Raw genomic sequence first — 16316 nt, 5'->3', positions numbered from 1 at the left:
GTATCACAGGTGAGAGGATTAGATACACAGCTCAGCAGTCAGTATCACACAGGATAGGATTAGATACACGGCTCAGCAGACAGTATCACACAGGATAGGATTAGATACACGGCTCAGCAGACAGTATCACAGGTGAGAGGATTAGATACACAGCTCAGCAGTCAGTATCACACAGGATAGGATTAGATACACGGCTCAGCAGACAGTATCGCACAGGATAGGATTAGATACACAGCTCAGCAGACAGTATCACAGGTGAGAGGATTAGATACACAGCTAAGCAGGCTGTATCACACAGGACAGGATTAGATACACGGCTCAGCAGACAGTATCACACAGGACAGGATTAGATACACGGCTCAGCAGACAGTATCACACAGGATAGGATTAGATACACATCTCAGCAGGCTGTATCACACAGGATAAGATTAGATACACGGCTCAGCAGGCAGTATCACACAGGAGAGGATTAGATACACGGCTCAGCAGGCTGTATCACACAGACTACCATTAGATACAGTGTGTGCTTCTGCTCTTTGGCTCTGGACGCCTTTCGCCCTCTTCACTATATATAGCTTTGCTGACTCGGCGCTCGCTGCAGACGGCTCCGCAGTGACAGCGCGGGTCACATGGTGACTGTCAGCAGCGGCGGAATCCGGAGTCCGCAGATCATTCAGGGCAGAGTGTCATCATGAGTGAACAGTCCTTTACATAGGATGAGGTGAAAGTTTGTATTCTATAACACCGCTGAGGGTTTGTTACAATGTATGTAGTCTAGATCATCCTCTGGGAACATCCTGGGCTCCGGACTGATACATTGTAACAAACCATCAGCAGAGCGATTAATGATGAGGAATGGAGATGCTCTACTATAAAGGTGCAGACCTTTCTCCTCTTTCTTTCCTGCAGATACGTTGCCGCTTTTACAAATTTTCTGGTGCTGAAAGGATTTGAAAAATCGGCCAAACAATCGAGGTAAGAAAAAGGGTCAGAGACCGAGGACGCCGCTGCCCAAATAAGAGCATTTCCCAGAAAATCTGGAGCATGAGCCTGGGAAGATGGAAGACGATCTCATTAGTGCTCCCCTCATTAGTGCTCCCCTCATTAGTGCTCCCCTCATTAGTGCCCCCCTCGCTTGGGCTGTCAGGTTAGGTGGGCGCCGTGTCTTGCCGGTCTGCAGCTGGGCCGTACTCCTTCTGTGGATGATGGGTTGATCAGTGCTGTGTGAGATGTTCACAGCTTGCGCTATTCTTTATAACCTAACCCAGGTTTACATGTCCTCACTGGGAGCTGGCAGGGTGACCATGATGAAGCCCAGGTACGCGGGTGGTGCCCTGTCCCCATTTTCTCTCCGGTTTTCCATGTAGGACTGGTGGAGAGCTGGGTGGCTGCGGCCCCCTCCGTAAAGCTGCAGTTTCCGGTTGTCACGGTTCATGGGGAGGATACCCTTATCTTCCCCACCGCTCACACCAATTTGTCATGAATCGGGGGGTGTTTTGTTGCCCCTGGTTCCTTTCTGAAGGGGATTTATCTATATCCCTCTTCCCAGTTCTGGTTTGGAACTTGCAGCTCTCTGGCGCCCCCTTACCCTCAGGTCACACCGGGTACTGCACCTAGAATAATTAGTCGCCAGAAAGGCTGCCTTACTATGTACTGGCTAATGGGTACACTGCAGCGAGAGTGATATAACTACTCCCACCCAGGCGGGAACAATAATTATCAATGCCGCCGTCGCTACAAAGCCTCCCAAACGCACAGGATAAATCCGCTGCCACCAGCTCCAATTTCTTAATTAATAACGGGTCCGGAGCCAACCCAGATTAGTAGCGTAATTCACTTCAGAGGACGTGACAGTACGTTATAGAGCAAGGAGAAACAAAACTAGTAATTTTATATATTTTACTCCAAAAAGATAGGCAGTGTTTACAGAAGTATAAAAAGATATTATAAAGAAGACAAGTATCGTATGTACAGTACAATTACAAATAAAATGGGGTTAAAGTTGAAAAGCACTTACAGTTCGTTCTTATCATTTCATCTTATGGCCGACCGTGTGCTGTGGGGGATGGGCATACATCCAGATGCATCACACATCTGTCTCGCAGCTAGACCCGGAACAAAGGACTAAAGACTAGTGAAGACTGATGTCACGGAGCAGGGTTTAGGAAGACAGGAGATGAGGAATCTGGGCCCCTGAACTGCCCCTCAGGCTAGGGGAAGCCCTGTCTTTCCTTAACTTGGGGGCACCCTTGAAGGTATGGAGGCCCAAGTCACCGACCTGTCCCTGTCTCCTGTTAAACCGTGAACTACACCCCCAACCCCCACCCCAGGAGGTAAACAGTGAAAACAGCACCACAAAGCAAATAAACAGGAATAAACAATATGAGAGTGAGGGGAACACGATACCAAAAGGTGAATGCACAAACTACAAAGTAACAAAGAAACAATATCACCACACTTAGCTTTCTCTGCTGCAATGCACCGCACAGCAGAGTTTGGCACCTGGAATGAGTATTCAGCTGTAGAACCACAGCACTCAGCAAGCTCCTATTCCAGCAAGGTTGGTATCCAAAGGACCTGTATAACGAACAGTCAGCTGATGTACCAGGTGACCTTATAAAGGATGGTGGGAGTGGTCACAAACATCAGCTGACCCAGCAGCAATGCAATGCAATAACACCAGCGGCCACAGGGTGGGGGGGGGGGGGGGTGATAAACTGCATTAACCCCCAATGACCAGAAAGGAAAAAAGGTTTAAATCAGAGGGAAACCAGTTCTGCCACAGATCCAAATATGGATCGTGACAACTGAGGTCTCCCTCACTTATCGCCGTGCCTGAAACCAAGGCACTCCCCCTGTGGTGACCTCACTCAGAGGCTGAATACTCCCCTTTCTTAGAGTTATGACAAGCCATTTCTATACATAACTTGCTGTATGAACCTCGTTGAAGAACAACACAATGCTCATGATGCTCACCACATCAGGGGGGTTCGTTTAAGTATAAACAGGGCGTAGGTATGTGACCCGCTTACAGAGAAATCCTTTCCTTGCATTTCATTGGCTTAGATCCTAGCGATTTCAGTGAGTTATAGTTTTCTCGGTGGACATCCGGAATATATAACTTTTATCTCGCTATCCCTAATCGATGCCCGTATACATAACTTTTCAAGAGCAATAGAGTCCCGTGCGGTTTGGAAAATGCTATACCAGTTATAGCTAGTATCAGGCGGGAGGGGGGATGAGGGGTTTAGGGAGAGACTGGCTTTCCCTACACAGAGCCATAAAAATTCCTCAGGGGAGGTGGCACGCTGGTCTCACATTACAGCTATATAGCAGGGGGGGGGGGAGTTGCCTGCAGGCTAAGGCCTCTTTCACACTTGCGTCGTGTGACGTATGTCGCAATCCGTCGTTATGGGAAAAAAACGGATCCTGCAAATGTGCCTGCAGGATGCGTTTTTTTCCCTTTGACTTGTATTGCCGACGGATCGCGACGTATGGCCACACATTGCATCCGTCGTGCACTGGATGCGTCGGTATTTGCCGGATCGTCGTAGCGAAAAAACGTTCAAGTGACCCTTTTTTCGTACGTCGCATCCGCCATTTTCTACTGCGCATGTGCGGCCAAAACTCCGCCCCCTCATCCCCGGACTTCAGACTGGGCAGCGGACGCGTTGAATCACTGCATCCGCTGCCCAGGTTGTGCATAAATTTCACAACGTGCGTCGGTAAGTCGGCTCGACGCATAGCGACGGACCCGTACCGACGCTAGTGTGAAAGTAGCCTAAGAGAGCAGAGTGAAGACGGGGGTCAGATAGCCCACAGCGTGTGTCTGTAAGCCATGGACCTTTTAGGTATATACTCAAAACACGGCATATTCATATTATCGTGACACCGGTGACCCCGTTTTTTTCACAATGTGACATAAAAGAACTTTTGTGTTTCCTGCAGCAGCTACTGGAAGGGAAATAAGAAGCTGCTCCTGCAGCTGATCGGGGAGCAGTCAGAGACCCCCGTCCACCTGATGCTGCAGAGGGTCTGCATCCAGCCATTCACAAATCACCTGCAGCAATATTCACTGCTACTGTCCCGGCTGAACGGAGCATTCTTAAAGGTACAGCACGTTATGTAGAGGCAGGAGAGAAGCTACATCAAATCCTCTACTCCAATCACAGCCAGAGCTGCCAAATCCTCTACTCCAATCACATCCAGAGCTTACCAAATGCTCTACTCCAATCACATCCAGAGCTGCCACATCCTCTACTCCAATCACATCCAGAGTGTCCACATCATCTACTCCAATCACAGCCAGAGCTTACCAAATCCTCTACTCCAATCACATCCAGAGCTTACCAAATCCTCTACTCCAATCACAGCCAGAGCTGCCACATCCTCTACTCCAATCACAGCCAGAGCTTACCAAATCCTCTACTCCAATCACATCCAGAGTGTCCACATCCTCTACTCCAATCACAGCCAGAGCTTACCAAATGCTCTACTCCAATCACAGCCAGAGCTGCCACATCCTCTACTCCAATCACAGCCAGAGCTGCTAACTCCTCTACTCCAATCACATCCAGAGCTTACCAAATGCTCTACTCCAATTACATCCAGAGTGTCCACATCCTCTACTCCAATCACATCTAGAGTGTCCACATCCTCTACTCCAATCACAGCCAGAGCTTACCAAATGCTCTACTCCAATTACATCCAGAGCTGCCACATCCTCTACTCCAATCACATCTAGAGTGTCCACATCCTCTACTCCAATCACAGCCAGAGCTTACCAAATGCTCTACTCCAATCACAGCCAGAGCTGCCACATCCTCTACTCCAATCACAGCCAGAGCTGCTAACTCCTCTACTCCAATCACATCCAGAGCTTACCAAATGCTCTACTCCAATCACATCTAGAGTGTCCACATCCTCTACTCCAATCACAGCCAGAGCTGCTAACTCCTCTACTCCAATCACATCCAGAGCTTACCAAATGCTCTACTCCAATTACATCCAGAGCTGCCACATCCTCTACTCCAATCACAGCCAGAGCTGCTAACTCCTCTACTCCAATCACATCCAGAGCTTACCAAATGCTCTACTCCAATTACATCCAGAGCTGCCACATCCTCTACTCCAATCACATCCAGAGTGTCCACATCCTCTACTCCAATCACAGCCAGAGCTTACCAAATCCTCTACTCCAATCACATCCAGAGCTTACCACATCCTCTACTCCAATTACATCCAGAGCTTACCAAATGCTCTACTCCAATTACATCCAGAGCTGCCACATCCTCTACTCCAATCACATCAAGAGCTGCCACATCCTCTACTCCAATCACAGCCAGAGCTTACCAAATCCTCTACTCCAATCACATCCAGAGCTGCCACATCCTCTACTCCAATCACATCCAGAGCTGCCAAATCCTTTACTCCAGTCACATCCAGAGCTGCCTGCCACATCCTCTACTCCAATCACATCCAGAGCTGCCAAATCCTCTACTCCAATCACATCAAGAGCTGCCACATCCTCTACTCTAATTACATCCATACCTTACCAAATCCTCTACTCCAATTACATCCAGAGCTGCCACATCCTCTACTCCAATCACATCCAGAGTGTCCACATCCTCTACTCCAATCACAGCCAGAGCTTACCAAATCCTCTACTCCAATCACAGCCAGAGCTTACCAAATCCTCTACTCCAATCGCAGCCAGAGCTTACCAAATCCTCTACTCCAATTACATCCAGAGCTGCCACATCCTCTACTCCAATCACATCTAGAGCTGCCAAATCCTCTACTCCATTCACATCCAGAGCTGCCAAATCCTCTAGTCCAATCACATCCAGAGCTGCCACATCCTCTACTCCAATCACAGCCAGAGCCTGCCAAATGCTATACTCCAATCATATCCAGAGCTGCCAAATCCTCTACTCCAATCACATCCAGAGTGTCCACATCCTCTACTCCAATCACATCCAGAGCTGCCAAATCCTCTACTCCAATCACATCCAGAGTGTCCACATCCTCTACTCCAATCACATCCAGAGTGTCCACATCCTCTACTCCAATCACATCCAGAGCTGCCAAATCCTCTACTCCAATCACATCCAGAGCTGCCAAATCCTCTACTCCAATCACATCCAGAGCTGCCAAATCCTCTACTCCAATCACAGCCAGAGCTGCTAAATCCTCTACTCCAATCACATCCAGAGCTTACCAAATGCTCTACTCCAATTACATCCAGAGCTGCCACATCCTCTACTCCAATCACATCTAGAGTGTCCACATCCTCTACTCCAATCACAGCCAGAGCTTACCAAATGCTCTACTCCAATCACAGCCAGAGCTGCCACATCCTCTACTCCAATCACAGCCAGAGCTGCTAACTCCTCTACTCCAATCACATCCAGAGCTTACCAAATGCTCTACTCCAATTACATCCAGAGCTGCCACATCCTCTACTCCAATCACATCCAGAGTGTCCACATCCTCTACTCCAATCACAGCCAGAGCTTACCAAATCCTCTACTCCAATCACATCCAGAGCTTACCACATCCTCTACTCCAATTACATCCAGAGCTTACCAAATGCTCTACTCCAATTACATCCAGAGCTGCCACATCCTCTACTCCAATCACATCAAGAGCTGCCACATCCTCTACTCCAATCACAGCCAGAGCTTACCAAATCCTCTACTCCAATCACATCCAGAGCTGCCACATCCTCTACTCCAATCACATCCAGAGCTGCCAAATCCTTTACTCCAGTCACATCCAGAGCTGCCTGCCACATCCTCTACTCCAATCACATCCAGAGCTGCCAAATCCTCTACTCCAATCACATCAAGAGCTGCCACATCCTCTACTCTAATTACATCCATACCTTACCAAATCCTCTACTCCAATTACATCCAGAGCTGCCACATCCTCTACTCCAATCACATCCAGAGTGTCCACATCCTCTACTCCAATCACAGCCAGAGCTTACCAAATCCTCTACTCCAATCACAGCCAGAGCTTACCAAATCCTCTACTCCAATCACAGCCAGAGCTTACCAAATCCTCTACTCCAATTACATCCAGAGCTGCCACATCCTCTACTCCAATCACATCTAGAGCTGCCAAATCCTCTACTCCATTCACATCCAGAGCTGCCAAATCCTCTAGTCCAATCACATCCAGAGCTGCCACATCCTCTACTCCAATCACAGCCAGAGCCTGCCAAATGCTATACTCCAATCATATCCAGAGCTGCCAAATCCTCTACTCCAATCACATCCAGAGTGTCCACATCCTCTACTCCAATCACATCCAGAGCTGCCAAATCCTCTACTCCAATCACATCCAGAGTGTCCACATCCTCTACTCCAATCACATCCAGAGTGTCCACATCCTCTACTCCAATCACATCCAGAGCTGCCAAATCCTCTACTCCAATCACATCCAGAGCTGCCAAATCATCTACTCCAATCACATCCAGAGCTGCCACATCTTGTACTCAAATCACATCCAGAGTGTCCACATCCTCTACTCCAATCACATCCAGAGCTGCCAAATCCTCTACTCCAATCACATCCAGAGCTGTCAAATCATCAACTCCAATCACATCCAGAGCTGCCAAATCCTCTACTCCAATCACATCCAGAGCGGCCATGTCCTCTACTCCAATCACATCCAGAGCTGCCGAATCCTCTACTCCAATCACATCCAGTGCTGCCAAATCATCTACTCCAATCACATCCAGAGCTGCCAAATCATCTACTCCAATCATATCCAGAGCTGCCACATCCTCTACTCCAATCACATCCAGAGCTGCCAAATCCTCTACTCCAATCACATCCAGAGCGGCCACGTCCTCTACTCCAATCACATCCAGAGCTGCCGAATCCTCTACTCCAATCACATCCAGAGCTGCCAAATCCTCTACTCCAATCACATCCAGAGCTGCCAAATCATCTACTCCAATCACATCCAGAGCTGCCACATCCTCTACTCCAATCCCATCCAGAGCTGCCAAATCCTCTACTCTATTTACATCCAGAGTCGCCACATCCTCTACTCCAATCACATCCAGAGCTGCCAAATCATCAACTCCAATCACATCCAGAGCTGCCACATCTTGTACTCCAATCCCATCCAGAGCTGCCAAATCCTCTATTCCAATCACATCCAGAGCTGCCATATCCTCTACTCCAATCACATCCAGAGCTGCCATATCCTCTACTCCAATCACATCCAGAGCTGCCACATCCTCTACTTCAATCACATCCAGAGCGACCAAATCCTCTATCCAATTACATCCAAAGCTGCCACATCCTCTACTCCAATCACATCCAGAGCTGCCACATCCTCTCCTCCAATCACATCCAGAGCGGCCAAATCCTGTACTCGAATCACATCCAGAGCTGCCAAATCCTCTACTCCAATCCCATCCAGAGCTGCCACATCCTCTACTCCAATCCCATCCAGAGCTGCCAAATGCTCCACTCTATTCAAGTCCAGAGCTGCCACATCCTGTGCTCCAATCACATCCAGAGCTGCAAAATCCTCTACTCCAATCACATCCAGAGCTGCCAAATCCTCTACTCCAATCACATCCAGAGCTGCCAAATCCTCTACTCCAATCACATCGAGAGCTGCATTCACTATGTATCAATATGCTGTTAGCTCTCAGGCTGCTGGATGTCACATCTGCCTCTCAATGTCAGTTACAGCATTTTTATACTCTAGTCGCACCCAAAGCTGCAATCACAACTTTGTTAATGTCCTGTTAGTGCTGAGCTACCAAGGCCTAGAATCTGCCTTTTCTTTCCTTAGCTACATTAACCCTTAGGCCGGCGTCACACTAGCGTATTGCATCCGATGCGAGATCATCGGATGCGATATGCTAATGACCCTCGGCTCCTGCTCGCAGCAGAGCAGGAGCCGAGTGTCATGCGTCTGGGCTCCGATTCTCTCGCACAGGGAGGATCAGAGCACAGCTGCGGAGGAGGCGGAGAAATGACTTTCTCCATCTCCTCCATTGCTGGGGTCCGCTTATGTTATCCGAGTGGTGTGCGCTGTCTCACTCGCACCCATAGGCTTATATGGGTGCGAGTGAGCCGCGAGTTTTCCTCGGTCCGAGACAATCGCAGCATGCTGCGATTGTCTCGGACCGAGAAAAACGGCCGACAAAAAATCGGCTGCTGGGAGCGGCCCCATAACTTAATATTGGTCCGAGTGCAATGCGATTTTTTATCGCATTGCACTCGGCCGTTTTAAACGCCAGTGTGACGCCGGCCTTATACTCTAGTCACTTCTAAACCTTACTGCCTGTCTCACATCTGCCTTTGGATCCTGCAGAATGGCACGATGTAGGATTGGGTTTGCAGCTCTGGATGTCACCAGAGAAGGGCATGTATGGTAATGCAGACACAATATCGGGCAGTGGGGCGACATAAGCGCTTGTAGTCTGGTCATCAACAGGAAATCAGCAGAATTATGAATGCTGCTCTGGATGTGCATGTCACAATGCGGTGATTCCTGCAGCCTGACACATCACTGGAAATGATTTGTGACTGCAGCTCTGGATGTGAGTAGAGTATAAAGCATGTCGTCACTCAGCAGTGCATGCAGATTAGTTGCAGTTTGCCGGTCATTATACTTTTTTGGGGGTTTCCCTCTGCAATTTATCACATTATCAGTGCTGCCTGGGGGACGATCCTTTATCAGGCCGGAAATAAAAAAAAGGGAAGCGGCAGAGAGCGGCAGAGAGCGGCAGAGAGCGGCCGGGCGCCCCCCCGTGCCAATTATGGGACCTCTACTTATTAATGATGACAGGGAGTGATGACTCTGGAGCTGCTGCAAATGGTGGAGGATGCGGGCACAGACTATAATGCTGATCTCAGGTCACTAATAAACCTGCACCGGTCAGTCCCAAATCCTGAAACACAGAAGCAAAGTCCCATCAGTAGCAGGAAATGCAGATATATTGCACAGGGACCAGGACTGGGGGAATGAGGACAGCCCCCCCTGCAGGTTATTCCCATTATTACCGCACACAGGCTGCACCGGCCTCTTATTATCTGCTTTCTCCTGTACAGAACACGACTCTCGTAGACTCCATCGCTGCATTTGGGAGATTACAGACATTTATCAGACAAGCGCTGGACGAAGCCTCGCAGACAAAAATGTTATGGAGCTCTGTGTCCAGCAAACTGGTGGTAGGTGGCAGAGCGGCCAACTTGTAACCTATGTGTATAATCTGTGTGTGTGTACAGTGTGTATGATGTATACGGTGTGTGTGTATGATGTGCACGGTGTGTGTGTACAGTGTATGATGTGCACGGTGTGTGTGGTATGTGTGTACGGTATGTGTTTACAGTGTACGGTATGTGTGTACAGTGTGTATGATGTGTCCTGTATGTGTGTACAGTGTGTATGATGTGTACGGTGTATGTGTGGTATGTGTGTACGGTATGTGTTTACAGTGTATGGTATAAGTGTACAGTGTGCATGATGTGTCCGGTATGTGTGTACAGTGTGTATGATGTGTCTAATATGTGTGTACAGTGTGTATGATGTGTCCGGTATGTGTGTACAGTGTGTATGATGTGTACGGTGTGTATGGTATGTGTGTACGGTATGTTTACAGTGTACGGTATGTGTGTACACTGTGTATGATGTGTCCAGTGTGTGTGGTATGTGTGTGGAATGTGTGTATGGTATAAGTGTACAGTGTGCATGATGTGTCCGGTATGTGTGTACAGTGTGTATGATGTGTCTAATATGTGTGTACAGTGTGTATGATGTGTCCGTGTGTGTGTACAGTGTGTATGATGTGTCTAATATGTGTGTACAGTGTGTATGATGTGTCCGTGTGTGTGGAATGTGTGTATGGTGTAAGTGTACAGTGTGTATGATGTGTACGGTATGTGTGTACAGTGTGTATGATGTGTACGGTGTGTGTGTGGTATGTGTGTACGCTATGTGTTTACAGTGTATGGTATAAGTGTACAGTGTATATGATATGTACGGTGTGTGTAGTGTGTGATGTGTATACAGTGTGTATGTTGTGTACGGTATTATTATACTGTCTGTATGTGCACAGTGTGAATAGTATGTGTACATTGTGTATGATGTGTACGGTGTGTGTGGTATGTGTGTACGTATGTGGTTACAGTGTATGGTATAAGTGGACAGTGTGTATGATGTGTACGGTATTATACTGTCTGTATGTGCACTGTGTACAGTATGTGTACAGTGTGTATGATGTGTACGGCGTGTGTGTACATTGTGTATGTGTACGGTGTGTGTGTACAGTATGTGTTTACAGTGTATGGTATAAGTGTACAGTGTGTATGATGTGTACGGTGTGTGTGTACATTGTGTATGATGTGTATGGTATGTGTGTACATTGTGTATGATGTGTATGGTATGTGTGTACAGTATGTGTTTACAGTGTATGGTATAAGTGTACATTGTGTATGATGTGTACGGTGTGTGTGTGTACATTGTGTATGATGTGTATGGTATGTGTGTACAGTATGTGTTTACAGTGTATGGTATAAGTGTACAGTGTATATGATATGTACGGTGTGTGTAGTGTGTGATGTGTACGGTATTATACTGTCTGTATGTGCACTGTGTGTACAGTATGTGTACATTGTGTATGATGTGTACGGTGTGTGTGGTATGTGTGTACGTATGTGGTTACAGTGTACGGTATAAGTGTACATTGTGTATGATGTAATAAAATATCCAAGGAGAACCAAGAGTCAAATAAACTGCCGAGAATTATATGACCAATTAGAATAATATTTATTGAAAATTATACAAAATATGTTAAAATTTGTACCACATATGTAATAACAAGTGATAAATCCGTGAGTACATAAACACAACAGATCCCAGATCGGACCACCATCAAATATACAACATACAACCAATGTGCTTTGCTAATAAATGTAGCTCTGCTGACAAGCCATGGCATTTAGACTGCCCATTGTAGTTCATATGTAAAGTACCAGTGGTATGTAACAGCCGTCATAACGCCAAGCCGGTCAGACATAAATCGATAGTAATGCACAATAGAGTAAGGTCCAAGGTTTTATTTACCTATAGTTGGTGTGGCAAGTCCCGTCCTGGTCTGCTGTGAGTTACCCCAACGCGCGTTTCGCGTCTGGTGATTACCGCTTCCTCAGGGGGCTTGGCCTGAGGAAGCGGTAATCACCAGACGCGAAACGCGCGTTGGGGTAACCATCCAATACCCATATATATCTCCTTTAAATCTACATCATAATCACTGCAAAAGTGCATAAACAAAGAGGAAAGTTATTTAAAGTGCAATATACTGTTGTAGTGGTATATTGGTGCAAGGCAATCCACATAGCAAAAAGATGCACATAACTCTTAGGGTAACATACTACTGAGTCAGACTGGAGCACCACGTGTGGGAACCTCCTAACGCATGTTTCGCGTTCTTGCTTCTTCCGAAGGTGTTCCATCTGCTGAAAAACACCCCCATAGCATGATGCTGCCACCACCATGCTTCACTGTGGGGATTGTGTTGGGCAGGTGATGAGTAGTGCCTGGTTTTCTCCACACATACCGCTTAGAATTATCACCATAAAGGTCTATCTTCATCTCATCAGACCAGAGAGTCTTATTTCTCATACTCTGGGAGTCCTTCATGTGTTTTTTATCAAACTCTATGCGGCTTTCATATGTCTTGCACTGAGGAGAGGCTTCCGTCGGGTCACTCTGCCATAAAGGCCCGACTGGTGGAGGCTGCAGTGATAGGTGACTTTGTGGAACTTTCTCCCATCTCCCTTCTTCATCTCTGGAGCTCAGCCACAGTGATCTTGGGTTCTTATTTACCTCTCACCAAGGCTCTTCTCCCACGATTGCTCAGTTTGGCTGGACGGCCGGGTCTAGGAAGACTTCTGGTGGTCCCAAACTTCTTCCATGTAAGGATTATGGAGACCACTGTGCTCTTAGGAACCTTGAGTCCTGCAGAATTTCTGTTGTAACCTTGGCCAGATCTGTGCCTTGCCACAATTCTGTCTCTGAGCTCCTTGGCCAGTTCCTTTGGCCTCATGATTCTCATTTGGTCTGACATGCCCTGTGAGCTGTGAGGTCTTAGGCTACTTTCACACTAGCGTCGTACTCGGCCCGTCGCAGTGCGTCGGGCCGAGGTACCGACGCTAGTAGTGAAATGCGCCGCACAACGGGGGCAGCGGATGCATTTTTCCAGCGCATCCGCTGCCCCATTGTGAGGTGCGGGGAGGTGGGGGAGGAGTTCCGGCCGTGCATGCGCAGTCGGGAATGGCAGACTGTCGGCAGCAAAAAACGTTACATGTAACGTTTTTTGCTCCCGGCGGTCCGCCACAACACGGCGCAACCGTCGCACAACGGTTGCGATGTGTGTCAATGCGTCGCAATGCGTCGCTAATAGTCAATGGGGCAAAACCACAGGATGCATTTTTTTCCCTAAACGATGCATTGTGACGTATTGAAAAAAACGCCAGTGTGAAAGTAGCCTTACATAGACAGGTGTCCACCTTTCCAAATCAAGTCCTATCAGTCTAATTACACACAGTTGGCCCCAATGGACATGAAATGGACAGCAGGTGACTTAAATATGAGAGTCTGAGCAAAGGGGCTGAAGACTTATGACCATGGGATATTACAGTTTTTCTTTTTTATTAAATTTGCAAAAATTTCTACATTTTTTTTTTCTGTCAGGATGCGGTGCAGAGTGAACATTAATGAGGAAAAATGAACTTTATAGAATTGACCAAATGGCTGCAAAGAAACAAAGAGTGAAACATGTAAAGGGGTCTGAATACTTACCGCCCCCACTGTATATTATAAGCGTTTGCTGTGGACACGGTGTGCGAGGACTCTGTGTTCTGGGGACTCATTCTCTCTGGTGGGCATTAGATCTTAGGTAACATTCACACAGGCAGTGCAGTTTGGGTCCAAACACGAGCAGTTTTTATTGCTTTCCACAAGTTGTACAAAGCAAACTCAGACATAAATCTGACATAAATCACGCGGATGTATACGGATGCCTCCGCATGTGTCGTTTTGATGCTACGGTGACCTGCATCGAACGCAACATGTTGCATTTTGTTGCGGTCGGCGCAGCGTCAAAACGACACATGCGGAAGCATCCACATATATCCGCATGGCCGGTGTACCCAATGTTAAAGATAGGGTATGCAGGAGGCATGCAGACGTAAGCGGAGCTGAAGGAAGGTGAAGGTGTGTGTGTGCACTGTGTGTATTGTCTGTATACGGTGTGTGTGTGCACTGTGTGTATTGTCTGTATACTGTGTGTGTGCACTGTGTGTATTGTCTGTATACGGTGTGTGTGTGCACTGTGTGTATTGTCTGTATACGGTGTGTGTGTGCACTGTGTGTATTGTCTGTATACGGTGTGTGTGCACTGTGTGTATTATCTGTATATGGTGTGTGTGCACTGTGTGTATTGTCTGTATACGGTGTGTGTGTGCACTGTGTGTATTGTCTGTATACGGTGTGTGTGTGCACTGTGTGTATTGTCTGGATACGGAGTGTGTGTGCACTGTGTGTATTGTCTGTATATGGTGTGTGTGCACTGTGTGTATTGTCTGTATATGGTGTGTGTGCACTGTGTGTATTGTCTGTATACGGTGTGTGTGTGCACTGTGTGTATTGTCTGTATACGGTGTGTGTGTGCACTGTGTGTATTGTCTGTATACGGTGTGTGTGTGCACTGTGTGTATTGTCTGTATACGGTGTGTGTGTGCACTGTGTGTATTGTCTGTATATGGTGTGTGTGTGCACTGTGTATATTGTCTGTATACGGTGTGTGTGCACTGTGTGTATTGTCTGTATATGGTGTGTGTGCACTGTGTGTATTGTCTGTATACGGTGTGTGTGTGCACTGTGTGTATTGTCTGTATACGGTGTGTGTGTGCACTGTGTGTATTGTCTGTATACGGTGTGTGTGTGCACTGTGTGTATTGTCTGTATACGGTGTGTGTGTGCACTGTGTGTATTGTCTGTATATGGTGTGTGTGCACTGTGTGTATTGTCTGTATATGGTGTGTGTGCACTGTGTGTATTGTCTGTATACGGTGTGTGTGTGCACTGTGTGTATTGTCTGTATACGGTGTGTGTGTGCACTGTGTGTATTGTCTGTATACGGTGTGTGTGTGCACTGTGTGTATTGTCTGTATACGGTGTGTGTGTGCACTGTGTGTATTGTCTGTATATGGTGTGTGTGCACTGTGTGTATTGTCTGTATACGGTGTGTGTGTGCACTGTGTGTATTGTCTGTATACGGTGTGTGTGTGCACTGTGTGTATTGTCTGTATACGGTGTGTGTGTGCACTGTGTGTATTGTCTGTATATGGTGTGTGTGCACTGTGTGTATTGTCTGTATACGGTGTGTGTGTGCACTGTGTGTATTGTCTGTATACAGTGTGTGTGTGCACTGTGTGTATTGTCTGTATATGGTGTGTGTGTGCACTGTGTGTATTGTCTGTGTACGGTGTGTGTGCACTGTGTGTATTGTCTGTATATGGTGTGTGTGTGCACTGTGTGTATTGTCTGTATACGGTGTGTGTGTGCACTGTGTGTATTGTCTGTATATGGTGTGTGTGCACTGTGTGTATTGTCTGTATACGGTGTGTGTGTGCACTGTGTGTATTGTCTGTATACGGTGTGTGTGTGCACTGTGTGTATTGTCTGTATACGGTGTGTGTGTGCACTGTGTGTATTGTCTGTATATGGTGTGTGTGCACTGTGTGTATTGTCTGTATACTGTGTGTGTGTGCACTGTGTGTATTGTCTGTATACGGTGTGTGTGTGCACTGTGTGTATTGTCTGTATATGGTGTGTGTGTGCACTGTGTGTATTGTCTGTGTACGGTGTGTGTGCACTGTGTGTATTGTCTGTATATGGTGTGTGTGTGCACTGTGTGTATTGTCTGTATACGGTGTGTGTGTGCACTGTGTGTATTGTCTGTATATGGTGTGTGTGTGCACTGTGTGTATTGTCTGTGTACGGTGTGTGTGCACTGTGTGTATTGTCTGTATATGGTGTGTGTGTGCACTGTGTGTATTGTCTGTATATGGTGTGTGTGCACTGTGTGTATTGTCTGTATACGGTGTGTGTGTGCACCGTGTGTATTGTCTGTATACGGTGTGTGTGTGCACTGTGTGTATTGTCTGTATACGGTGTGTGTGTGCACTGTGTGTATTGTCTGTGTACGGTGTGTGTGTGCACTGTGTGTATTGTCTGTATACGGTGTGTGTGTGCACTGTGTGTATTGTCTGTATACG

The 16316-nt window shown here is 47.2% G+C and overlaps 1 protein-coding gene across 4 annotated transcripts in view; it reads left to right on the top strand.

The window, feature by feature from the left end:
* ALS2CL (ALS2 C-terminal like) overlaps positions 1–16316 on the top strand; it is a 178133-nt gene that overhangs the window by 72946 nt on the left and 88871 nt on the right. For all 4 annotated transcript variants that reach the window (XM_069729131.1, XM_069729128.1, XM_069729130.1 and 1 more), the window contains exons 5-7: positions 910–975; positions 3949–4111; positions 10086–10205. In XM_069729131.1, coding sequence (XP_069585232.1) covers positions 910–975; positions 3949–4111; positions 10086–10205 — 349 coding nt within the window. The remainder of the gene's footprint in view (positions 1–909; positions 976–3948; positions 4112–10085; positions 10206–16316) is intronic.

Source organism: Ranitomeya imitator, chromosome 6 (genome assembly GCF_032444005.1).
Source record: "Ranitomeya imitator isolate aRanImi1 chromosome 6, aRanImi1.pri, whole genome shotgun sequence".
Taxonomy (NCBI): domain Eukaryota; kingdom Metazoa; phylum Chordata; class Amphibia; order Anura; family Dendrobatidae; genus Ranitomeya; species Ranitomeya imitator.
The sequence above is the reverse complement of the archived record's forward strand: the minus strand, read 5'-3'. Positions and strand labels throughout refer to the sequence as shown.